This window comes from Cavia porcellus, unplaced genomic scaffold (assembly GCF_034190915.1).
Source record: "Cavia porcellus strain 051 isolate PalLab524CR breed Dunkin Hartley unplaced genomic scaffold, mCavPor4.1 scaffold_1, whole genome shotgun sequence".
Taxonomy (NCBI): domain Eukaryota; kingdom Metazoa; phylum Chordata; class Mammalia; order Rodentia; family Caviidae; genus Cavia; species Cavia porcellus.
The window spans coordinates 31,882,971-31,909,665 of NW_026947484.1; the positions used below are offsets into that span (position 1 = coordinate 31,882,971).

Sequence of the window (26,695 nt, forward strand, 5' to 3'; positions counted from 1 at the left end):
TGGGGCCCAAAGCTGTGTTTAAAACAATATTCTCTCAGGTATCACTTACTGAAACAAAAACTTTATCACTAACATAAAATTTACTGTAGAAATTTTTCATTTAGTGAACCAAACACCTCTAAATCTAATATTTCCTAACAATATTCCAAATGCATTATTTTTTTTAAGTTTCAAAAAATATTTAGTATTTTTTCTTTTAAATTATGAAATATTTCAAACCCTCATTAAAATAATGAAATTAACATTAACAAACATCCAGAAATTCAGTTTGATCAAATCTAAACAATTAGTTTGCTATAATCTTTCAATTTCACTTATTCACATTATCTTTAATATATTATCTAACTTAAGTGTCTGCATGGTAAGCACGAGACCATGAGTCCCCGATTCCTAGTACAAAAAAATATATATATACACATGTATTTATATATTATATATAAATATATAAAATTTGCAGGTATCACTGAATCTTATATCATTTTCTTCTCCAGAGAAAACCAGTATACAGATTTTGGTACAAATAATTTCCAAAATATTTTATATTATTACTTACTTATAAATCCACCAAGAACTTAAATCTGGTTTGTTTAAATCCTTATTAAATGGTATAAAAAACAACTCATTTACAGGTTTCTTTTCACCTCTAACAGCTTCCCTAATTTATCTACATTGATCTACACAGCTCTAGTTCATTCTCTTTTTTTGGTACCGGGAATTAAACTCATGACTTCACACTTGCCAGGCAGGTGCTTGTACTGCTAAGCTATGTCCCCAGTTCACAGTTCATTCATTTTTTAACTGCTATTTATTATTCTATTAGATAAACATACTATAACTTATCCTCTGCATACTAGGACAGTTGGCTTGTTTTCCAATTTTTGCTGTTACCAAGAGTGTTATAATAAATCTTTTTGTTCATTATTCCTAGTACACACGTGATTTTTCCCTGGGCCATATAGATGAGAATGAAATTAAAATTCTCTCACCTTTGCACAGTGACAGTAGCATAGCCAATGAGGTTTATCCATGGCATGATTATTGCTAATAGAAAATTTTCTCAAGAGTAGTTATTTATAATGCTTGTGTGTTGGAGACCACTACACTAAGCGGCTCTGAGCTGGATTTGAAATTAACTAATTAGCTTTCTGTGTTTACCTGCGAGTCTGGCCTAGGCCCAGGCCCTTGCCTGATAATAGGAGCTTCTCAAAATTATGGTTAAAAATAAACCAAATATTCTCTTTTGAAGTTTTAAAATGGACTGGGAAAATAGCTCAGTAATAGACCACCTACCTAGCATGCAGAGACCTGGGTTCAGGGACTAGTACAGCAAAAAAGGTTTTAAATAACCAAAAAAGAAAAAAAGTATAAAGTGTTTTACATATTTAAGTCCTGAAACCCATCAGAAATTTGTGTGTGTGAGAGGAATCGAGTTTGTTTTTTTCCAAATGGAAAACAAATTGTTGCACTAACTGATTCAAGGCTTATAATGTTCAAATTAAATAAAAATGACATCTCAATCATATTGCAAGTTGAAGGACAAACTCTTTTTTTTTTTTTTTTTTTTCATTTTTATCGGTACCGGGGATCGAACTCATGACCGCCTGCTTACAAGGCAGGCGCTTATGCCGCTGAGCTAAATCCCCAACCCTGAAGGACAAACTCTTAAGACATAAATTATCAAAACTGACTCACAAAGATAATAAGATATGAATAAACCTGTAACAAGCAAAGAAGTTGAAACAATATAATTCTCACAAAGAAAAGCCCAGGTCCAAATAGTTTTACTTTTAATTTTATCAAATATTTGAAGAAAAAAAACACACCAGCCATTCACAATCTATTTCAGACAATTAAGACAAAACCACTTTCCAACTTATCTATGAGGCTATACAATAACAAGACAAGAAAAACTAAAGAACAGTACCTCTCCATTATCAAAGAGGCAAAAATGTAACAAATTAGTAACACTGTGAATGTAACAACACAGTAAGCTATTAATAAATGTCAATCAGTGACATTTAATTCAAGAACACAGGTTGATTAAATATTTAAAATTCAGTGAGTGAAATATGTAACTCAATAAATGATAAAACCACCAAAGACAAAGTGATCACATCAACAGATGCAGAAAAAGAATCTGAGAAATTACAATGCATATCATAATCAAAAAAGTCTTAACAAACTGAGAAGGTGACTTTCTCAACATGACAAAGCGCATCTACAAAAAGCTACAGTTACCATCATACATAATGGTAAAAGATTGTTTTCTCTTAAAATATGGAATAATGCATGGATGTCCATTCTGGTGGTTGTTACTCAACACTAGTGGAGGTATAATATAAATACAAAAAAAAATAAAGGCACTAGATTAGAAATGATAAGTAAACATCTTGATTCATAGATAACATAGTCTTACAGCAGAAATCTGCAAGAATCCATAAGAAAGCACTACTAAACAAAAAATAATAAGCGACAAGCATAGAAATGTTCATGAGTAGTTGGTGAGCAGATAACCATACATGGTATATTAATACAACAGAATACTATGCAGCAATAAAAATACTGGTATGCTATAAATAAACCAAAGACAAGTTATGCTAAGGATACAAGGAAGATACAAACAATCTCACATTGGGATGGTTTTTCTTTTACATGATCCAAAAATTATAAATTTATTTAGAACAGAAAATAAACGGATGGTGGGAGCAGTGATTGGCCACAAAAGGCTTGAAAGATATTTGGCAGTGCTAGAAATGTTGCAACTAGACTGTAGTGACTTGTGTATTTACTAAAAATCATTGAATTGTTTACCTAACTGGGTAAATTTTATCTATATAAATTATATCTCAATGAAGCTATTTTTAAAATATCAACTGGAGTCACTAATTTATGTACTTTTATATGGAAGACAAAGAAGGAGAGGATGTAAACCAGGCATGGTGGTGCATGCCTGTAATCCTAGCACTCTTGGAGACTGACACAGGAAAATTTAAAATTCAAGCGTGAGCCAGGCAACTTAAATGACTTAACCAGACTCTGTCACACACACAAAAAAAAAAACCTATCACAACAAAAGTCTGGGAATGTAGTTCTGCGCAAGACCATGACAATACCCAGTACCGACAAAACAAAACAAAAATACAAAAAGGGGGGATTTTTCTGAATGACAAAGAAAAATAACCATTTATGAATTTTTTCAAGTTACAGGTATTTTTGGAATGCTATTAGTCATGACAAGTAGGTTATTTGTGGCAGGTAATCTGTGGTGATTAAAAAGATTCCTTTAATCTTTGGGATTAAAGGTGACATTCCTTAGACATACAAGTCTTTGAAGCTCAGATGTCCAAAGAAAGCTTCTTCACGTACAATCTTCAAAAATATTTTTATGATTATGAATAGAAAAGCATTTCATTCACTTGAGCAACTTATAAGTTTATCAGCAATTCTTCAATCTTCTTTGGTGTAATGTCTATTCTTCTGCCTACTTCAGAAATTTGTTTGCCTTTTGGAGCTCTCTGTCTATTATGGGAACATAAATTTTAGTCCCCAAATTTCGTTTTATTAGTTTGTTTTTGTGGTGTTAGACCAAAAACCAGGGTCATAAAAATTCTAGGCAAGTATTCTAGCACTGAGCTAAATCCAGTCTAAACCTCAAAATATTTCTAACAAATTTATTCTAAATATTTCTAACAAATTTTTTCTAACAGGCTTTATAATTTAGAATTTTATTTTTTTTTTCTTGTCTCTTATTTTTTCTTTTATAGTAGCTGCATCAATATCCCCCAGCAGTCCAGAATTACTTTTTTTGTTTGTTTATTTGGTTTTTTGAGACGAGCTCTCATTATGTAGTTCAGACTGGCCTTTAATGCACTATGTAATTTAGGCTTTACACAGTTTCAGTGATTCTCTTGCCTCGTCTTCCCTAGTGCTGGGTTTAGGGGCTGGAGATTTAGCTCAGTGGCATAAGCGCCTGCCTTGCAAGCAGGCAGTCATGAGTTTGATCCCTGGTACCAATAAAAAAACGAAAAAGACCAAAAAAAAAAAAAAAGAAACCTAGTGCTGGGTTTATAGGCATGTACCACCACACCCTGCCAGAATTCTTTCTTAAACTGGAACTGCTAATTAGGATGGCCTCAATTTCAATCTCAGAAAAGATTTCATTTTCTAAAACCAATTAACCAACTGTAGGACTTCTATAAATCTACCTTTCTTTTTAAGAAACAAATACAGTTTTACAAATGAATAGCCAGGCATGATGGTGCACACTTATACTCTCAACTAATTAAGAGACAGAGGCAGGAGAATTGAAATATCAAGGCCAGTTTGTGTATCTTAGGCAAAATCCTGTCTTTAAAACCAAAATTAAAATCCAGGCATGGTGGCACATACATATATCCCAGCACTTGGAAGGTTGGGACAGCAGGATCGTTGCAAACTGGAGACCAGACTTCGCTACAAAGGAGCTTAAGGCCAGCCTGAACTGCATAGTGAGACCTTGTCTCAAAATAAATAAATAAATAAAACCAACATTAAAGGGGGAAAAAAGAGAAGGGAGGAGTAGGGATGATGTGTCCAGTAGTAGAGTATCTAGCACGCACGAGGTCCTAGCTTCATCACCAACACAGTAAAGAAAAAAAAAATTATAAAATCTATACGATTGTGCTTCAACAATGTATATCTAGAGACTATCCATTCTCCATGACAGTTCCTAGCAATCAAACCTGACATCACTAAACCACCCAACAATTACCTACCTGCAGACTCTTTAATCTGAGAGGGAAAATCAGTCTTTATCATGAGAGCTCAAGCGTCTTGTGGCAAACCAGGCTCTAAGTCAGCAAGTATGCTAGGTGAACTATAATAATAGAAAGTCTGTGATTGCCCTGACAGTAACTTGCAGGACTTACTTTTTCTTTTCAGTTTCTTTTTTTGGGGGGTAGGGAGGCTTAAGACAGAGTATTCCTATGTAGTACAGGCTGGCCTTGAACTATGTAGCTTAGGCTGGCCTCAAACTCACAACAATCCTCCTGCCAGTCTGCTGAGTGCTATGATTACAAGTATGTGCCACCATGCCTGGCCTGTTTCATTTTATGAATTTGGAAAGTCCCACTTTGACCCTTCAAATCATAAGTTCAACTTCGGTCCCTTTGCTTTTTTGTTTTCAAATGGCACAAACTCAAGAGTTCACACTGCTTGCTTTCAAATTAGGATTTTTATTCTTCCTGGTGCTTTGAATTTCTCTTTTATTTTGGATACACAGATATTTATCTTGGTACTGATCCTGCTTTTATTTTATATATGTATCAGCACTGCTGATGTATTCAACTAAAGGATGAGGTACATCAAAAACACTTTGAAATTTTGATGAAAAATTACACACATACATACATGCACAAAACATAAGCATTCTAGAGTTTTAGGAATTGATCACAGGGGGTCATGCATGCAAAGCACATGTTCTATCACTGAGCTATACCCTCAGCCCTGTACCTATATTACTTAATCTTATACTCCCAATCTGTTCCTGCAGTCTGTTTTTAGTAAATCATAAATATTAGTTCATTTTAAAGAACTACCAACCTATTGAAAAGTATCTTCATATGTCATTAGTTATGTAAAGTATGAAACACATAAGTTACATTGCTTACCAATACTATGAAACTGCCATCGCTGATGAATTCTTTCTGGAAGAAGCTGTAAAATTTTCTAAAAATCAATATGAACAAAACACAGAAAATGAAATATAAGTGATGAGTCTATATCTTATGACTCGTCAGATAGTACAGCTTATTAAGCCCATGTTTTCTAAGTAAAAGACAGTACTTCACACATAAAGTAATCTCTGAGCTAATCTGATAGTGATGGTATTATTTCAGTACTGACATGCTGATTAATATCTGAAAACATAAAAAAAAAAAACCTCAAACAAGCGATATTAACAACTATTTGATACAAGAAATTAATGAAATTGGGGCTGGGGATTTAGCTCAGCGGCATAAGCACCTGCCTTGTAAGCAGGCAGTCGTGAGTTCGATCCCTGGTACCGATAAAAAGGAAAAAGACAAAAAAAAAAAAAAAAAGAAAGAAATCAATGAAATTATCTTTTATAAAAATGTTACAGCCAGGTGAGGAGACACATGCTTGTAATCCCAGAACTTAGGGAGGCTAAGGCCAGCCTGGACTACACATTGAGTTCAAGGCCAGCCTGAACTACACATAGCAAGACCCTCTCTCAAACAAACAAATACACAAACAAAAAGGTCACAGAAAGTAAGTATACTGCTCTCTAATGACTAAATACTAATTCTAATATATTTCAAAATGCTTATTTACTATTCCTAGAATTTTGATATGGAATTGATATGTTTTCAATTACCTAGCACATTAATATTTGTGACATTTTCACATTGTTTTTTCCTATTTTGATAAACTTAGGGCAATATTTTGATTTCATGAAAATCATCATTTATTTGTACTAGGCAGGGAGTGTAGGTCAGTGGTAAAGCATGTGTTTATTTGCCTACTCAGTATTCTGGGTTCTAACCCCAGCAGTGCACAAAAAAAAGAAAGAAAATATTTGTGCTGAGTTAATTCATAGGTGTTATAAAGGACGTAAGTATGAAAGCAAATACTTTAAATTTAGGAACCTAATTAGATAAGCAAATATATTCAGATTTTCATTTATTGGGGAAAAACACATTTTACATGTAACACTTTCAAAAATTTTCCTCATTTCTTTTACAACACCAATGTGGAAAACTCTGTAAATCAACAACTAATTTACTACTGTAATATGCTCTCAGTACTCACCATCTTGTTGAATGACATTAGTGTTTGTTATTTTGGTGTTATTACTATTACTGTTTTACAATACTGTTATTTGAATACTCATAAAGACCAAACACTGACCTAGACCCTTGATATAATGACATTTTGTCAATCTTTGCAGTCATCTTAAAGAGACCTATTAATTTCACTTGACCAATGAGCAAATGGATTAAGTAGTGTGCATAAACCAGAAAATGAAAGAACAGATTATAACCTCAATATGCCTGTTACCAAACTCTTTGCCTCTGTAATTCTGAACAAAGAATGATACATATTTTTTATACTTCTTACTTTTGATATGATCTTCAGTTCATTCCATATACGAGAATAAAGAAATTAACAGTTCTTCACAGACAAATATTAGTCTCACATGAGCAATACTAACTTCTTTACCTTGTCTATTTGCATCTTATAGTTAAGCCAATAACTGCATAATTTACATTTATTTTGCTATGAGATGAAATTACAGAAGAATTGAAAAAACAAGTTTATGAATTATTCAAACTGCTGCTAAATTATGACAAAATACACTTCAGACCTTTTTTTTTTTTGGGTCTTTTTGAGACAAGGTCTCTCTGTGCAGTTTAGGTTGGTGTTGAGCTCACGTTGTAGCCCAGGCTGGTCTTGAACTTGCAGCAATCCTCCTGCCTCAGCCTCCAAGTTCTGAATAGAAGCATGCATCACCATGCCCAGCTTTACACTTTAGATTTAATTTCATGTTTTTTATGTGGATAACAAAAGATGAAAGATACTACATGTGCCTTTACTTACAGTGAATAGGCAGAATATAAATCTTTACCCATATTAACATTATATAATTATGCTTTTAGCCAGAAAAAAAGAAATCTTGGGAGTTTTGTCATCTTTTGACTTTAAACATAGAGATTATATATTATCACATTATAAGGAAAACACTTAGAATAAAGAAATAATGCTTTAAAAGATGAAACCTAGGGCTGGGCACCAGCTCTCTTGACAGATCATGGCTTAGCATGCACAAAACTCCAAGATCAACCTCCAGCACAAAAGTAAAAATAATAGTAATAATAATAATAATAAATTAAATAAATGAAAATTATCTCACATCCTTAAGATATATATTTTTACTTAAAGAATAAAAATGATCAATTTGTTAAACAGATTGGAGGGGTACTAGGGACTAAACCCCATGACCTTCACACTGAGCTACATTATCAAGCTTTTTTTTATTTTGAGATGGTCTAGCCAATCACTGTAGAGAGGCCTGAATTTGCAATATTTTTGCCATAGCATCCCAGATGCTCAGATTACAGGCATGTGTCACTACAGGTGGCTAACAATTATTTTTAGTAGAGGCAATATTTTGAAAGGGCTTCTGTAACTAATCAAGCATCTTAGTTTCCTGAATATAGGGTAAGTATGAATATTTGAAAGAATGCTTTCCAGAAACTATTACCTTTTTTTTTGTATGGACACTTTCATTCTTTCTCAAACATCAATGTTTCAATATTCACCTTATAAACAGTTCATGTAAACACTTGGGAAGGGAAATTAAATTCTTGGCAGGGATCATGACTAGCAAAAATTAGTTGGCAAATATCAATTACTACTGTCTGAAATTTTAGGAACAAATTTTTTTAACTTGTGACTAAATAAATAGTCTGATCAGTTGCTACAAAACAAATTAATTAGGTTGTTCAAAGTCTTCTAAACTATACAAAATGCCTCACATGGTGGCGCAAGCCTGTAATCCTAGCACTTAGGAAGCTGAGGCAGAAAGATCACCAAAGCTTGAGGCCAGGCTGGAGTATACAGTTAGTTCAAGGCCAACTACACAGAAAGTTCACAGCTAAACAGGCTGTGTCTCAAAAACAAATAGACAAATAAATAACAAAAAATCTATATCAAAACACAAAACAGTAAATTATCTTTAACTGGCAATAGACAAAATGGAATTTGGGTACACACAGATATAGGTATATGTATAAATTTTTAATTTTTCCTGTAAGACACAGGGTCTTGCTATGTTGGTTGCCCAGTGTCAAACCTCCTACTATCAAATGATCCTTTTCCTCCTTCCTTGGTCTCCCAAGCAACTGGGCCTTTTAAGGACATACTATTATATCCACCTAGAGACTGTTTTTATTTATTTATTTATTTATTTTTTCATTTTCATCTTTTAATGAGGATGAAATATTTTCTACTGGAGGATTAATCCCTTGGTTGCATTTTGAGCTATGGGTGTTTTTTTTTGCCATAAACCATCATCACAGGGGCTGGGATTTAGCTCAGCGGCATAAATGCCTGCCTTGCAAGCAGAGAGTCGTGAGTTCGATCCCTGGTACCGGTAAAAATGAAAAAGATAAAAAAAAAAAAAAATCATCACAGGTATTTCTGTCATCATTTATATTTAGAGAATTGTAACAAAGTCATAGAAAAGTATCCAGTCTCTGCCTGCAAGGGAGAGACTGTTTTTAAGTTCTTTTCTATAGTTTCTCAAGTCACAAAGTCTAGTTATGGCTTTCTATAGGTTGATAAATTCTCAGTGTATCAGAATACTTCCATGACTATTTACTTTAAAAAGAAAGAATAAAGAACAAGGAGTTACTCCAAACTGGTATGACAGGTTCTTACGTTTTATGAGCATGCCAAAAATATAAAATATATTAGCAGAGCATCAAATTTTGCTCTGCCACTTCTGAGACACGTTTTCTTCTGAATTTAAAAACATCTGCCCTATTCTGTTTCAAATATAAATTGATAATCTTAAAAACATTTGAGATTATTTTGTACAAATTTACAATGAAAAGTCATTAGAGCAGAAATGATAAATCTTCTAAGTGTATAACAGCTGTAGTTCTAGAATTTTTAAAAGAAATCTATGTAAACTTTACACAAATTATATTTTCATTGTTTGGAAATACACTGAATATCATATAATTTGGGGAGATCAAATGCCTAAAACAATTCTAAAGGCAAACATTTTAAAAATGCAAAGTTAAGCCAAGTGTATTTGGTTAAAAAATTTGATATAGCTCTTCAAAAGACTTAGTGCAATAAAGATGAACCTTTTAGAGCTTTCAATGCTAACAAACAGTTGGCTATACCACATGTGCCATAGGTATATATTCCCAGAATTATTTTTGAAAAGAAATTTAGAAGTATCAGAAGCACTTACCTCAAAAATAAAAAGTATAGCATCCAATTCCTCTCTTTGAGACTTGTGACCTAAAATATTTTTACATAAAAATATATTTAAACATACCTTTTTATAATTATTGTTAATAATCATACTTCATGAGGTTAAAATATTTCAAGTTTTACTAAACCTTTTCTTGATTTTTTTTTTTTTTTTTTTTGGTACAGGGGATCACTCATGACCTTGCACTTGACAAGGCAGGCATTTGTGTTGCTGAGCTATATCCCTGGCCCTTTTCAGGTCTTTTTGAGACAGTGTTTTGCTATGCAGTTCAGGCTGGCCTTAAGCTCGCTTTGTAGCCCAGTCTGGTCTCGAACTTAAAACAATCCTCCTGCCTCATCCTCACAAGTGCTGGATTACAAGTATGTACCATCATGTGTGACACATGTTTAACACATTCATGACATGGTCATACATGCATGATTATCCCATGCCACGTGATGAGAGAGTCACACATAACATTGGTGGGTTCAAGATAGTGTGACTGTTTTAAAGCATATTCTATTCTTTGTGTACAAAATATCTGAATGTCTCTCTATTAAAAATAGTGGAGCTAGGGGCTGGGGATTTAGCTCAATGGCATAAGCGCCTGCTTTGCAAGCAGGCAGTCATGAGTTCGATCCCCGGTACTGATAAAAGGGAAAAAGACCAAAAAAAAAAAAAAAAAAATAGTGGAGCTGCAGATTAGTAGTACATCGAATGCTTAGTCTCTGGGTTCAATCCCTAGTGCATACACACACACACAATTAGGCTCTGCTTACTTATGTATAAAAACAAATAATGATTTACTGGGAACTTTAAAAGTATGCTCTGAAAATTAAAATATAGAATCCCTGCAGGGCTGCACTCTAGCTGTTGCCTCCAGGCCGCTGGCAAACCTGTTGCTGTAGGCCCAAGAGTGACTCAGCGCCCACTGGCTGCCCCTACCCCTGCTGCCGCCACCCCCGCCGACCTGGAGGGGAAGTGGCGCAAAGTAATACAGTGCAGGCCACAGCATTTGACTGATCCAGAGGGGAGAGGCCAGCATATGCCATCACTGTCTGCAACTCACTAGCACACGGCAGTGTGAAGGATCACCTAGCCAGCGCACTTCAGAAGAACTGTAATCAAGAAAGAAAGAAACTGAGGCCTCCTAGAAGAAGCCAAAAAATGGGAAGAGGAAGCAACAACAAAAAGTCCCCAGGTCTCAACCCTGAGAACATTGACCCAGGACAGGGAAATACAATGGAGAATGAGAATAGCAAACATGCAATATTAGACACAGCGCCAGTGGACATAAAGAGATATCTTCGGGACCTCATGGATGAATTCAAAAGTGAAATATTTAGCCAAATAAAGCAAGATATAAGAAGATTAATAAAAGAGATACTAAGCACCCCTCTAGCAGACACAGACAGAAGAAGGGAGGAACTCAAACACAGGAGAAAACCATTTGGTGAAAAATATAAAAAAAAAAAAAAATGTAGACTGGGACCGAGAGAACATGGCGGACAGACAACAGCAACTACTGAACGCTCTCTAAAGGCTCGGCTCAGAGGCCAGGAATGATGCGGACTAAGGAGATACGAACCAGTAGAGATATGCTCTGCTGACTCAGGAACGAACTGGGCTGAGAGAATCCAACTTGGAATACAGTCCTGGCGCTAAAATAGGAACAGAAAAATCTCGGTGTGGAGGCTCGACTCCGCGCCATTGGAAACCGCGGTTTGGATTTCCCCCCGCTCGACGGCCGGCTACCTCCACAGCGGCTCGGCAAGGAGAGACGCGACTGCCGAGCTCTGGGAACGGGAGTCTCCGAACGGAGTCGGAAACGCAACGGATAGGGAGGAAGGCTGACTGGTGGCGAGGTGAGCGAGGAACTGACTCCCTACTGGAGTTTGACTCCAGCGGAGGTTTTTTCTGGGCGCGGGCAGTCCTGTAAGAGCAGGGCGTAGTGGCAACTGCAGCCGCACATTTCCCTCTCGGACGGGATTGGTGAAAGGTGCCTGGCCGGAGGGACGCTGCTCGTGGACTCCCTAGGCTGGCCTAACCCAGATCCCAGAGCCTGACGGTGGCCCGGAGGAGCGACCGACTCCCACGTAGGCTGCCTCCTCCGCAACCCCCTGGGGCGCAGCGGTGGGCGGGAACAACTAGCCAGCGCAATTTGATCAAGCTGTGGCTGACAGGCAGGGAAGCCGGGCCTCCTGTGTAAGATTACATTTTATAAGGAACAGAAAATATGGGGAAGGGAAGCAACAAAAAAGGCTCCTCGACCCCCAATCCTGAGAATCAGGCAATAGTGGACACTGCACCAATATACATTAAGCGCCATTTAGAGAGCCTCATAGACCAATTCAGGAATGAAGTTATCAATGACCTGAAGCTAGAAGTATGCAGAATAGTTAGAGAAATGCTAAGCACCACCCAGGAAAAAGCAGATGGTGGAATGGAAGAACAGAAAAAGAGGGGAGAATTGCTTGATGGAGAAAACAGAGAAAGCATTGAGTATGTGAAGCAGGTGCAAAGGGACTATCAAGAAATTAAGAAGTCTACCCAAGACTGGCATAACAGCTTGAAAGAAACTAAGGACAGACTATCTGAATTGGAGGGCAGACTTGAAACATGGGAGAATGAAATGAAAAACTTCTTAAAAATAACAAAGAAACACACAGCAATAATACAAAGACAAGAAGATGATAAGAGGAGCCATAACTTAAGGATTAAGAACATAAAAGAAGAAGTAGGGACACAAACAAGTGAACTACAAAAGCTACTCACAGAAATAATCCAGGAGAATTTTCCTAATTTAGCAAAAGGTAAAGATACTCAAATGTATGAGGCATACAGGACCCCAGCTACCTACAACCCTAACAGAGAAACACCCAGGCATATAATAATAAAAATTCCAGAAATTCAATATAAGAACAGAATATTAAAAGCTGTAAGAGACAAGAAACAGATCACTTACAAGGGAAGACCCATCAGAATTACAGCAGATTTCTCTTCACAAACCATCAAATCACGAAGAGCATGGGGAGAAATAATTCAAGCTTTGAAAGATAATAATGTACAGCCAAGATTGAGATATCCTGCACAACTGTCCCTGGAAATTGATGGAAAAATGAGGTGCTTCCAGGATAAAGAGGAACTGGGGGAATTTGCAACCACCAATTCAACCCTACAGAAAGTATTGCAGGATATCCTAAAAAAAGAAAAATACAAAGAACCCAGAAATAGGGGCGGGGAGGCCACAACGAATGGAGCAGAGAACAAAATGAAGAAGACAAACTGACAGCTACTGACAGAAAAAGAGCTCAACAGAAATGAGACAGAAGACTGGATGATAGGAACAGCTTTTTTTGGATAAAATGACATCTTAATAGGTAATGCTGATTTAGTACCATCTTGCTATGAAGTCTCATCTAGCTTTTGTTCTTCTGTCTCCAATGGTCTAAACAGGTTGTATCTTATTGGATTTTGTTATGTACGATAGTATAAGAAAAAACCTTTTAAAGACAAGGAGATTATACAGAGACCATTGTTCATTTTCTGTTAGTCGATTCTAAATACTCTATAATGCTGTCATTCTCTTAAATGGATTTACATTGTTTTGATATACTTAATGCTACAGTATAAGAAGTTGTACTCAAGGACTTCAGGGAGGGAGTCAATATGGTAACTATTTTTGGGTCAGGATTAGCTGGTGGTGAAACACTATTCTGCTTAAATAGTTATGTTTTGATCTGCCCTGTTTCGCTGTTATGCCCTCCTTTTTCTCAATCTCCACTCCATTATTTACTTTTTTATTTTTATCCATTTAATTAAAGGGAAAAATATAGCAGGATATAATATAGTAACCCACTTTGACTTTCTATTATCTCGATTTGAAGCCCTGTATTACTCTCACCATCTTGTTTTTGACTGAGGTTCCTATATTCTGTTTTGCTGGATAGTATCAGGTTCGAAAGTTTAGGCATCAGCTGAGAAGATAATGAGATTCATTATAACGCCCATTCTCATTGACTTTTATCTACTTTTGAAGACCTACAATATCTCCAATGTTTTGGTTTTGTCGGTTTTATTCTTTACGGTTTTGTTCAATTGTATTACAACCAATGATATAGGCAATTCTATTAGAAATAGCGGGAGGCATTATGGTAACCATTGTTGATCACCTTGTATTATGTTTTTATATTATCTATTATGTCCACCCTTTTGACTTGACCGATTCTGCTCTGTTATGTCACATTTGGTTTTACTCTCTTCCAAAAAAGCAACAAGAACCGTGGGAGCAATGAAACCCAAAATGTGTAATAGTCACTGTACAAAAGAGAGGAAAAGAAAGTGCTCTAAACTATATAACTGCATGTATATTTAAATGTATAAGATAGAAAATGATAGCACAGAGTTTTATTGGATCATTGAACAGAACTGTTTGCAGTATCATTGTTGGAATGTCCACTCTACAAGCTTTAATTTTGTGACTTAAACAATTATTTCTAAGATGGCAATATGTAATCCATTAACTAGTGATTTCCTACTGCGCATTTTTTTTATTCTGTAAATCTGTATAACTTGTACCCCTTCACTGTTTTTTTTTCTTTCTTTTCTTTTCTCCTTAAATAAAAATAAAAAAAAAAATGTAGAATACATGAAGCAGATTCAAAGAGATCACCAGGAAATTAAAAACTCTATGGAAAGATGGCAAATCAGCTTGAAAGAAACTAAGGATAGATTATCCAAGCTGGAGGACAATTTTGCAATGTGGGATTATGAAAGGGAAAACTTTTTAAAAATAACAAGGAAACAAGCAGTAACAATACAAAGGCTAGAAGATGACAAGAGGATCTATAACTTGAGAATAAAGAATGTGAATGAAGAAGCAGGGGGACAAACAAAGGAACTACAAAGGATACACACAGAAATAATTAAGGAAAGCTTCCCAAACATAGGAAAAGGAAATGATATTCTGATATATGAGGCATACAGAACTCCAGCCACCTACAACCAAAATAGAGCTACACCCAGGCATATAATAATCAAGATCCCAGAAATTCAATATAAGAATAGAATATTAAAATTTGTTAAGAGACAAGAAACAGATAACCTATAAAGGAAGGCCCATCAGGATAACGGCAGACTTCTCGACACAAACTATTGAATCAAGAAAAGCCTGGAGTGAAATATTCCAAGCCCTTAAGAAAATAACCTCCATCCCAGATTGATATACCCTGCTAAACTGTCTCTAGAAATTAATGGAGAAACAAGATGCTTCCAAGACAAAGAGGAACTTGGGAAATTCGCAACCACCAATCCAACTCTATAGAGAATACTGCAGGGCATTCTAGAGAGAGAGAAAAGTGCTAGGATTCCAGGAACAGTGGCAGACAGGCCTCAATGAAGGGAGCAGAAAATAGAATGAAAAAGATAAGCAGATAACTGATGGCAAAAAAAGAGCATAACAGAAATGAGGCAGAGAAGATTTTATTCAAAACTGATATGATTGATAGTATCAAGTCTGAGAGTATAGGCAACTACATTGAGGATGACAAGACTCTACGATACACATTCTGGTTTGATAACTGCCAGTTTTTGAAGTTCTATACTATACACAAAGTTGTGTTTTTATTAATACTGTTATGTACTGATATATTCAATTATATTATTATGTTTGGTGATATAGCCAATTCTATTGGAGATAACAAGAGACAACACAGGAACCATGGTAGAACTCTTTGTACAATGGTCTTATATGTTTTTTTCATTTCATGTGTTTATAGGAATGTTTTGTCTTGCTTTGTTTTGTTTCTCCAATATAGAAAGGATAGACTCATGCATGTGTAGAATCTATAAACAGTTTATGAGAACTGATCATATGACACATGATGAAATGAGCAAATACTCTGAAGAAAAAGAGATACTAAAATACCCAGTGCTGATCCTAGAGTGTCATCATGTGAAACCCAGCAATAGTACTATTCTTTGTTCAGAGTGATATTAGCCTGCTTGGGTTTATTCAGTCTCAACATAATTGAAGATATGGATAACTGTATTTATGTTTAAGTGTATAGGATTGATAACCATATTTCTAAGTTTTTACTGGATAGCTGAACAGAACTGGTTGCAATCTCACTGTTTGAATCCCCACTTTATATGCTCTACTTTAGTATCTTGAATAACTATTTGTAAGAAGACAATCTGTAATCATCAACTAGTGATTTCTTACTGTTTATTTTTTCTTTGAAATTATGTATTATTTCTATCCATTTTCTGTTTTGTTTAGTCTTTCTTTAAATTAAACTAAAAAAAAAAAAAAAAAAAGACACTATAGCACCCAGTGCTGATCACGGAGTGTCATGATGTGAAATCCAGCAATACTATTATTATTCTTTGTTCAGAATGATTTTAACCTGCTTTAGTTTGTTTAATCTAAACATAAATGAAGATATGGGTAACTGCATGTATGTTGAAGTGTATAGGATTGACAACCATGTTACTAAGTTTTTGTTGGACAGCTGAACAGAACTATTTGCAGTCTCGCTGTTTGAATTCCCACTTTACATGTTCCACTCTTGTACCTTGAACAATTATTTGTAAAAAACAATATGTAAACATCAACTAGTGATTTCTTACTGTTTATTTTTTCTCTGAAAGTATGTATTATTTCTACCTATTTTCTGTTTTGTTTATTCTTTAAATAAAATTTTAAAAAATTAATATATAAGAATGGGTGTTCAAACATGCTCAAGGCATAAAAAAGAAGGTAGATGAGAAAACATGAATCTGATAAATAAAAAAGCCAATCTTCTAAGCCTTCATAAACCAGTAAAGATAGTGATACTAATCCATTAGTTTTCTCTCAAATTCATGTTGTTGAATGTAGGAGAATAGAGAAATGTGGTAAAGTCTGATGTAAAGAAGTGAATTAACCCTAAAACTAACTTCTAAAAGCCTCTTTTTAATGTTTACAACAATTACTGGAAATACCACCATCAGCCAAGATACACGTTAACATCTCACTTACCTTTCTGCTTTAGACTAGCTTCAATAGTCACAAAGTTTTCAAAGAACACATAATATATATGTGAAAAATGTTGGTCAAAAAACTGTTTAAGATCGATAGATTCTGCATTCTCTGAAAGAGAAAAGAAAACGTTTTTACTGATTACTAATTCCATAAAAGTTAAATCCTGTTTAATGACAAATTAATTATATCAAGTTTCTTTCAAAATCAAAAAACTGCCCTAAAATTACATCCCATTAAAACATATTTACGGACAGATATGCAACTATATAAGTTCATGGGCTATAGCCAATGGCCTAGGTTGGATGGTCAGGGACTTAAGAGGAAGATGATTTAAAAACTGATGACAAAAATGAGGGAAAAGATATGAGATTGCTCCATATGGGCGTAAGATGTGAAGATATTCATGTCTCACATAAATGTTCACAAAAGGTCATCTCAGTAGAAAAGGACTTTAACAATCAAGTGAACAGGATATCTCTTCTATAGATAGCAGTCAATCTCTTTCCCCACCCACCCATGTTGTTGACCTATGGACTCATGAGCAAAATGGCCATGATGCCAGGGATGGAGATTATTTATGGGGAGGACATGGACTTCCACTCATCAAAACTGACCTGACTACAGCCACTGCTAAGTGCCCAGGCGGCCAGCAGCAGAGACCAGTGCATAGGCACTGCTAAAGTACCATTTTCCAGACTGATTCACCTGAGATCCGAGGGCAAGTTGATTATATTGAACCACTTCCATCAAGAAAGGGGCAGCCATTTGTCCTCACTAGAATAGATACGCATTCGGGGTATAGATTTGCCTCCCCTGCATGCAATGCTTCTGTCAAAACTACCATCCATGGACTTACAAAATGCTTCATCCACTATTACTATATTCCACACAACAGTTATGGATTGGCAGAAATATGGACTGTCTTTTTTGAAGATACAGTTCCAGCACAAGCTGGGTAGCAATTCCTAGTAGGACCCTGGCAAGAGTCTTCCATAATCACGATTCATGGGTCAAGGAATCAAGTAGAAATGGAATGGCACCACTCACCATTACTTTTGGTGACCCACTGGCAAGATTTTTGCTTCCAGTTTCCATGACCTTATGCTTTCCTGGCCTGGAAGTCTGGTTTTAGGGGAGAAGGCTTTTAACCTTCTACTTGGCCATTTCACGATCTTTATGCCTCTAACTCAAAAGCAAAAAGGGTATTATGGTGATGGGGTTTGACTGATCTTGACTACCAAGGGGAAAATGAATTATTATTCCACAAATGGAGAAAGGAAGAGTATGTTCAGAGGGCAGGAGATCCAATTAGGATATCCCCTAGTATTACCATGCTGTTACTAAGGTCAATGAGAAACTAGAACAACCTAATACAGACAGAATAGGAATCAAAGTGGAAGACATCTTGCCAAGTAAAGAACCAAGACTCATAGAGATATCTGCTGAAGGCCAAGGGTACACAGAATGAATGTAGAAGGCAGCTAGACCACATGACCAGTTACAGAAACAAAAAGTGTACTGTCCTATGTATTCCTTTTGTTTTAAGAATATGCCCATGTTAAGAACATACTTACCTGTATGTGTAAATATACGTGTGTATTATACATACACATATATTAAGCAGATATTTTCTTTCATTGTATTCTTTTTTTTTTGGTATCAAAGATTGAACTCATGACTGCGCGCTTGCAAGGCAGGTGCTTGTGCCACTGAGCTAGATCCCCAGCCCTTTCTTTTTATTCTTTTTTTTTGTCTTTTTTTTTATCAGTACCGGGGATCGAACTCACGACTGCCTGCTTGCAAGGCAGGCGCTTAAGCCACTGAGCTAAATCCCCAGCCCCTTTTCTTTGTATTCTTATACCATGTAACATAACATTAATTAACTTAACCTGAGTTTTTAAGTATTTGTTAAATCTGCATTATAATAGTTAAGTTATGGGATGTCAAGAGAAAAGTATCATGCAAAGAAAAAAACTGCTTTTTATTCGGGAAGTGAATAAGTATGTTTCTGAGTTCTTGTAGGATAGTTATTGTATCATGTTAGCCAGAATTATGAATTTGCTGTTGTTTTGATTTGGAGATTCAGCACTGTTAAAGGAGATGTGTTTTGCTGTTACCATTAATTGTGACTATCAACGTGATTGGATTAAGAAAACATTCAAATAGATTTTATTATAATATCATAAATTATTTTTACTTCATTGTGCTCATTTTGAAAATTTTATCAGTGGAAAAGACTGCATAACCTACTGAAAAACAAAATAGCTTTGCTCCATCCTGCTCACAATTACAATTCCCACATTGAGTACTATCTGTAACACTTGTCACCTTAATATTTTTCCCAGAATTTGAAAATATAATGGTTCATACAACCTAAATGTTGTATACTAGACACTCACCTAAGCCCTCTACAGAAATTAATTCCTGAAGTCCTCAAAGAAACACTACAAAATAAGTATCATTCTTATCTCTATTTCACACACAAATGTAGGGACAGAGAGTCTAAACAACCCAACTATTAAAACGCAAAGTCAAAACTGAAACATCAGATATCCTGAATCTAGTGTTCATGTTCTTGATTTCTATGCTATTCAGACTTTGTAAGTACTATATCATCTGCCAATAATAGAATACTCATCAAATACTAGTTAAATATATTTGATGGAATACCAAAATAAAAAGCACATACAACTGAGGAGAAAATTTTTAATTTTTCCACAGAATGGTTTAAAATTAGAATGAAATATACTGCTATAATTGCATCTAACTTTCTTAAGTCAACACTTCAAATACAACATTCAAGGATAATGAAAATAAAAATAGTAACAAAGCAAAACAAGAAAACAAAAGCAAATGTGAGCTCCAAAATTCTTGAACACAGAAGCCAAGATATTCTCTTAATTCCCTTCCCATATGACATACTAACACAGCCTGGAAACTACCTGCTTACTAACACTAACTGAAATTAATGGATAAAAATTAGGTTAATTTTTTTTAATCCTATGCCTAACTGTAAAGAGCATGTTATTAAAAAAAATCATAAAACATTTTTATCACCAATTCACAAAAATTTACATGATGGGGGAAGAAACACAATGGTCAAGACTTCTTTAAAAACAACTTTCCAAAACAATAACACAGAATAAAGGAAGCGGAAAAGGAAGGAAATCCAAAAAGAGACGCTGAGGGAAAAAATTCAACCAATTCTCAATCCCAATACAAATTCCATCCTTTCCAAAAAGCCTCCCTTAGCCTGTTTTGTTTCTCTTTTTAAATACTTCCACTATTTTAGACAGTGAGTCCTAATTACATCACATGAGCTGGGATTATTCTCCTACAGGAACTACACAGCCTTAAGGAGCACGGCATGCCTAACTTCTTTTATAATCCTTTAAATTTTTAATGCAAGGGAGATGTGTTGTATACCACTGAGCTGATGGTCAGTGGGTTACAGAAAAAAGTTTAAGGGTTCAAAAATTTTCCCTATTTTCAAAAATACTTGTTTGTTTGCAAGTTTTTGTGAAGTTTAGTATTTCCTTAAAGCAATTAGAAGGGGAGAGAGAGAGAAAGAGAGAACGAGTGAACAAATGAATTAATAAACTAAGTTTTTTATTATAAATTCAAATTGAGAGTTCTGCAACTTATAAAACTGGTGCTGGCTGAGCAATGCTTAGATAATTATAAATACTAACTTAACAAAATAATTCTATATAGTTTCCACAAATGGAATTTTTCTTTGGGCTCTTTTTATGACTCAGCTTTGATAACCTGATAGTACATTTATTTTTACTACTTATTTTATTAAGACATTTAGGCACTATTAACACATACGTAATGAAGCATTTCCAAGGTTAGCAATTAGTTTTCCTGACTTTAAAGTTTAGACGCTGAATCTCTTTAAAAGTTATTAAATAACCCATTTTGAAAAAAACTGAATTCAGGGAACTCACTTTCCAGGGCTTCTTCTATCCCTCTTAGACAGATGCTGTCTTTCTCTCAATAAAATTCTTCCCACTCTTAAAAAAAAAACTGAATTTGGCAAAATTTTGTAATATCATTTTTCATTCATTAAAAAGATTTTTAATTTCTCAAATGATGGCACCATAATACATGACCACAAGATGTGTCATAAGCAATTTGCTTTTAATCGTACCAAGCACTGCAACTATTGGCTTAACATAATCAATAACAGGGACAGTTATACTTAACACAAACCATCCATTCACTGCAAACACAGAAATGCTGGAGAAAAATAAGTAACAAGTAACAAGCTGAGGGGTGGGGGTGGACAAGAAAAGAGGACAGGAGGCAGCAGGACAGAGGAAAAGGAGCTGTAGGAAGGAGAGAGTAAACTTTTGAGTAACCATTAAGAGCACCAACAGAATATAAACTTTTAAGTATTAGAGCAGTGGTGGCAAATCCACAGCATGCATACCACAGCGGAGTGTTTGTATCAATGAAAGCTCTAAAAGCTTCATCATCACTTTTTTACATGGAAAAAAGATACATATTTCTCAACCAATCATAAATCGGTAAAAAAAATTTACCAAAAAAGTGAATGCAGCAATATAATAAAACACAAAAATGCCAAACACGTTACTAGGCTAACTCTCCAATTAAGACAGGTGGAATTATACTAGATTTAAAAGCACACACAAAAATCAAGCTACAAAGTGTTTCCCAAATCATATATAAGCAAATTTCAAATAAAAAATGATTAAAGTGGCTACTTGGGAGGCTAAAGCAGGAGGATTATAAACTCAGTGATAGCTTCAGTAATCAAGCAAGACCGACTCTATATCGAAATAAAAAAAATAGGGTTGGGATACTGATCTGTGCTCCCTGGAATCAATACCACCAATAACTATTGTAAAAATAAAAATAAAAAAATAAAGTGATAAAACATGTAATTTAGATCCTAACCAAAATACCAACGTTGATACTTCAATAAAGTACAAATTAAGCATTAACAGGCAAGAATTACTACAATTAAAGAGGGTCAATATTATTTTGACAAAAAGTTCTGTTTACAAAGCTCTGTCTACTAGAAAGCTTTGTTTCTAGATTTCCATACACAATTTCAAAATATTAAAAGCAAAGTCAACAAAATTCTAAGGAGAAAATAATCCACTAAAAAGCATGTCTCAAATACCTGTCTCAAATATCTAACATGTAAGATTTTAATCCTACTTGAAAGCTATCAGGGATAAGACTAGTAGTACATATGGAAAATCTGAACAACACAAGTAGCATTTTACACACAAAACTAAATCCAACACTTAACATACAAACTAGACAATGTACCAAAAATAATATACCACATACTACACTCTAACCAAAATAAAGCAAAATTAAGCATTATTAAACCCTTTCAAGAGAAATTTATGAATAAAAAGAATGTTTAGAAATGTTAAGAGAATATTTTTAAAAAGACCATACAATATAACAGTCCCAAGCACTCAGAAAGTCCAGAATTCTGATTCGATAAACTACAAAAACTCACAATCATGTAACCCTTAGTTATAAAGAAGGTTAACAGTGGAAATAACTGACCTAGATCCATCAGTACCTCAGAGCCACCTAATAGGAAAGCAAGATGCAAAAGGATCAAACTGTTTCCAAGTAACTTTGCTCAGGACAAAAGCTCAAGAAAAATTTTAGATATATAATTTAGGACTCAACAAGGTATATTATCAGTTTTTATCTAGTGCTGTATATAATTAAAGATTATGAGATATTAAAAGAAACAGAAAATATAACTAATAATGAAGAGACTAATTAGCAAATCAAATTCAAACCAGAACTGACAGATGTTAGAATATGCAGGAAAATAGTTATAATTGTACCCTACATATCCAAAAAGGTAAGGAGAATGGAAGATACAATAAATGAAAGATTCAAATGAGTATATATGGATTAAAAATTAGTAATCTACAATGAAGAGTAAACTAGATAGAATTAACAGCAGGTTGGTACTTCAGAGATAAATTAAACTGGGCCTGTAATCCTAACTACTTGCGAGGTTGAGGCAGAAGGACCAAAAGCTGGTACTGCTTCAAAATAAAAATAAAATAAAGTCAGACATGTAGCTCACTGGTATGATACCACGGGGCTTCATACCACCCTCTCCCAAACACTACAGAGGGAAAAACAGAGCAAAAAAAAAAAAAAAAATAGAGAGAGAAAGAGAGAGAATATCATATTGAAAACATAAATTAACTGTGAGCCAAGTGGTCAAATAAAAGAACATTTGAAATCCTTCAGGTAGAGGAGAAGCAGAAAAAATACTTGGAGACATAATGGCCAAAATGATGTCTGATGAAAACCACACACCTACAAATGCAACCTCAAGAATAAGAAACATTAAGAAAATTTCACCAATGCACATTATAATCAAATTGCTCAAAAACAAAAAAGAAAAATCTCAAAAGCAGCCAGAGAAAAAGTTATGTAAAAAACAGAGTAACTAGCTGGGCATGGTGGTACATACCTGTAATTCTAGCACTTGGGAAGTTGAGGTAGAAGGCTTGCTACATACACAAGGTCAGCCAGAGCAACACTGTAGCTGATAAAATAGTTGAAAAAAACATCACAGTTCTTCTTCTCCTAGAGTGTATATATATTTTTGGCAGACTCTGTATATTGACCAGCCTGGATGACGTAGTGAGATCCTGTCTCAATCCCTCACCCAAAAGAGGAAAGAAGAGTAACTAATGTACATTTGATTCTCATAAGAATGCAACAATAGTTTTAAAGTACTTAAAGGAAAAAAAAAAAACTATGTTAGAGTTCCACGTTCAGTAAAAACATCTTTCAAAAGCAAGAGAAAACTAAAGGACAACTGCAGAAATATAAGATCTGAAAAAATTCATCACCAGCAGACCCACATACTATGGAAATGAAAAAGCCCTTCAGGCAGAAAGTATTAGAAATAAGATGTACACAAAGAAATAAAAAATAAAGTTGGAGACGTACCTCAAATGGAAACTGAAATGGTAACAATGAGGGTAGATATACAACTTGAAAACTTTTTTAAAGACAACTGACTGTTTAAACAAAAATAATAATGCACTATAGTTTATAACACATATAAAAAACTCATGGAAGCAAAACCATAAAGAGAAGGGAAATGGAAGCTTCTTATGTTATACAAATAGTATAACCACACTGGAAAACAGACCATAAAACATTAAAGACGTATACTACAAATATTAAAGCAATTACTAAAATTGTGAAAACAACAAAACAAAAATAGGTACCATCTATCTCTTAAACCAGAGATATGATTTCAGACTCATCCAAACTTCTTCCACCCAACCTCAACTCTCTACCACCCCACTCTCCTCCACTCAACAAATTAACAGCAAGTTTTGCCAAGTCTACCTTCCAATGTTGCTCTCCAATACGCTTCTTTCTCAGGATTTCCTCTGACACTTGGTTTGGTATCTCATGGTCTTTTTGGTGAATTATTTTATTTTAGAAGCCATCTGAATTGCCTTTTATACCGTTCCAGTCCATCTTTAATATTCTTCATATGATTATCAGAATTACTCAACTTAAATCCAATTACCTGCATCACTAACCTGTTTGAAATCAAGGTTTCCCATTAATGCAGAATAAAAGCCCAAACTCTTTTGATAGTAACACATCACCCAAAACTTTCTAGTGCCACTGCCCCTACAGAGTAAGGCACTAGTGGAGGCATATTCATACAATGGAATATATGGTCACTACACATGTTCATAAAAGGACATTATACTAAAATTTTAAAAGTTTAATAAGTATTTGGAGTTGAAAAAGCAAAAGCAGCCAAACAGGATGGTGCCTATCAGTAATCCCTGCACCCATGAGGACAAGAAAGGAGGACTATCATGAATTCAAGGACAGGCTAGACTACAGAGAGTAAGGCCCTGTGTTTAAAAAAAAAAAAGGTAATGCAGGAGTAGACTGTATCCATGCAGGTAGTATCAGAGTAACAGGGGCCTCTGGACAAATCCATAAAGGCAAGTAAAGTAAACATAGGCAAGGACTGTCAAAATCAACTTGTACTGAAATGTGGAAATTAACCAAAGGCTTACAATAACCAGGGACATTAAAAAAAAAAAAAAAAAGGAGTATCATTAAAAACAGTGAACTTTGTGGCACTTTATCTTATTTCCATCCCTTTTTTCCTACCGCACTCCATAGCAACTCTGAAAACCAACAGCCCAGGATTATAATGAAAATTAATAGCCCTATCCAGAAGAAATACAATCGAGACTGGTGCTCTTTCATCATCTCAATCTCAGAAAACTGTCACTATCTGACTAGTCTAGCTAGCACCTAGGAAACACCCACTTGAAAATTTCTCTTTCCTCAACTCCAAGTTTGTGTGCACAGCAACCTTTTTCTAGGACCATTCCTCTCAAACAAAAGGTGGCAATTTTTAACACCACAGCTGCCTATGTCACTGATCACTAATGATGCAAACAAGAAGCTAACCAAAAACCCTAAGAGAAAAAACTGAAGAGTGAGGTATTAATGGGGGACTTTGAGAAGCTCTGATAAATTCCAGGGAGTAAGTAAGCTCACAGGCATGCTTAAGGCTGAAAGCAAACTCAGGAAAGAATGAAGAAAGCTGTGAATTCTCCCCTCCGGCTGACCTTGAAACAAGAAGGAAATGAAAGCCAAGACAAAAGTGTAAACTGTCTAGCTGAATCCCTGATAAACAGAGGTCTTTGGCAAAGATTAGATTTATCAGTGTCAGTGCTTGTAAAGAAATCTCTATATATTCACTTGCTGATCACTAAGCTGAATGAATAAAATTTAGTGCTCACATAAAACAAAGATAATAAAAAACATAATTTCAATAAAGTTATTAAAGAAACAGAAAACAACAACCACAAACAGAAACGACATATCCTGGGAGATGGTAAAATCAGGTTTCCAGAGTTAATGCTCTATTTAAAAAGTCAAGTATTTAATAAAAACTTGTGAGACAAAGACCTGAAAATTATAATTAAAATAAAGAATTGAATACGTTCAGTAGCACATCTGACTGGCAAAAACAAGACAAACAAATCAAACTTTAACCAATTTAAAGAAAGGTCAATTATTAAGATTATTAAGTCTGAGGAAAAGATCAGAAATAAAGAGAGCTTCAGAAACTTGCACGTCATCAAGTTCATCAACACATGCATAAAGGGACTCCCTGATGGAGAGAAAAGAGTGTTACAGTTTAGATCAAGAATGACCCCCCAAAACTCATGTACTCAGAGACAGGGCTTTGGAAGATGACTGGATCATGAGGTATGACTGCAGAATGTGTGGTTAGGAGATGAAATCTGGTTGGAAGAGGCAGGTCACTGGGGACTGAACCTGAAGGGCAGCTCTTCCTTCCCAGTTCCTCCTCCCTCTCTCAGTTTCTCAGTCACCGAGTGAGCAGCTTTTCTCCACCAGACCCTTCTACCACACTTTTCTGCATTGGAGCCAGCTGACCTGGGACTATACCCATGAGCAGAAACAAACTTCTACATTAAGTTTCAGATACAGGGAGTTGTGCCCAAGTGACAAGAAAGTTCTAAAGAGAATGAAAGAAATAATGGCTGAAAATCTCGAATCTGATGAAAAGCATCTGTTTATAGTTTAGAAACAATAAATTCCAAGTAACACAATGTTCTTTATTATGATGTGCCTAGATGTGA

The 26,695-nt window shown here is 35.1% G+C and overlaps 1 protein-coding gene across 7 annotated transcripts in view; it reads right to left on the reverse strand.

Annotated features, from left to right (window-relative positions):
- The window catches only part of Ralgapa1 (Ral GTPase activating protein catalytic subunit alpha 1), a 240,660-nt gene that overhangs the window by 178,591 nt on the left and 35,374 nt on the right, over window positions 1-26,695 (reverse strand). For 5 of the 7 annotated variants that reach the window (XM_063246661.1, XM_013154645.3, XM_013154647.3 and 2 more), the window contains exons 2-4: window positions 17,010-17,120; window positions 9,986-10,035; window positions 5,649-5,706 (exon numbers count right to left, since the gene is read on the reverse strand). In XM_063246661.1, the coding sequence (XP_063102731.1) occupies window positions 5,649-5,706; window positions 9,986-10,035; window positions 17,010-17,120 (219 nt within the window). The remainder of the gene's footprint in view (window positions 1-5,648; window positions 5,707-9,985; window positions 10,036-17,009; window positions 17,121-26,695) is intronic. The other 2 variants (XM_063246662.1, XM_063246663.1) reach the window with 1 other exon arrangement.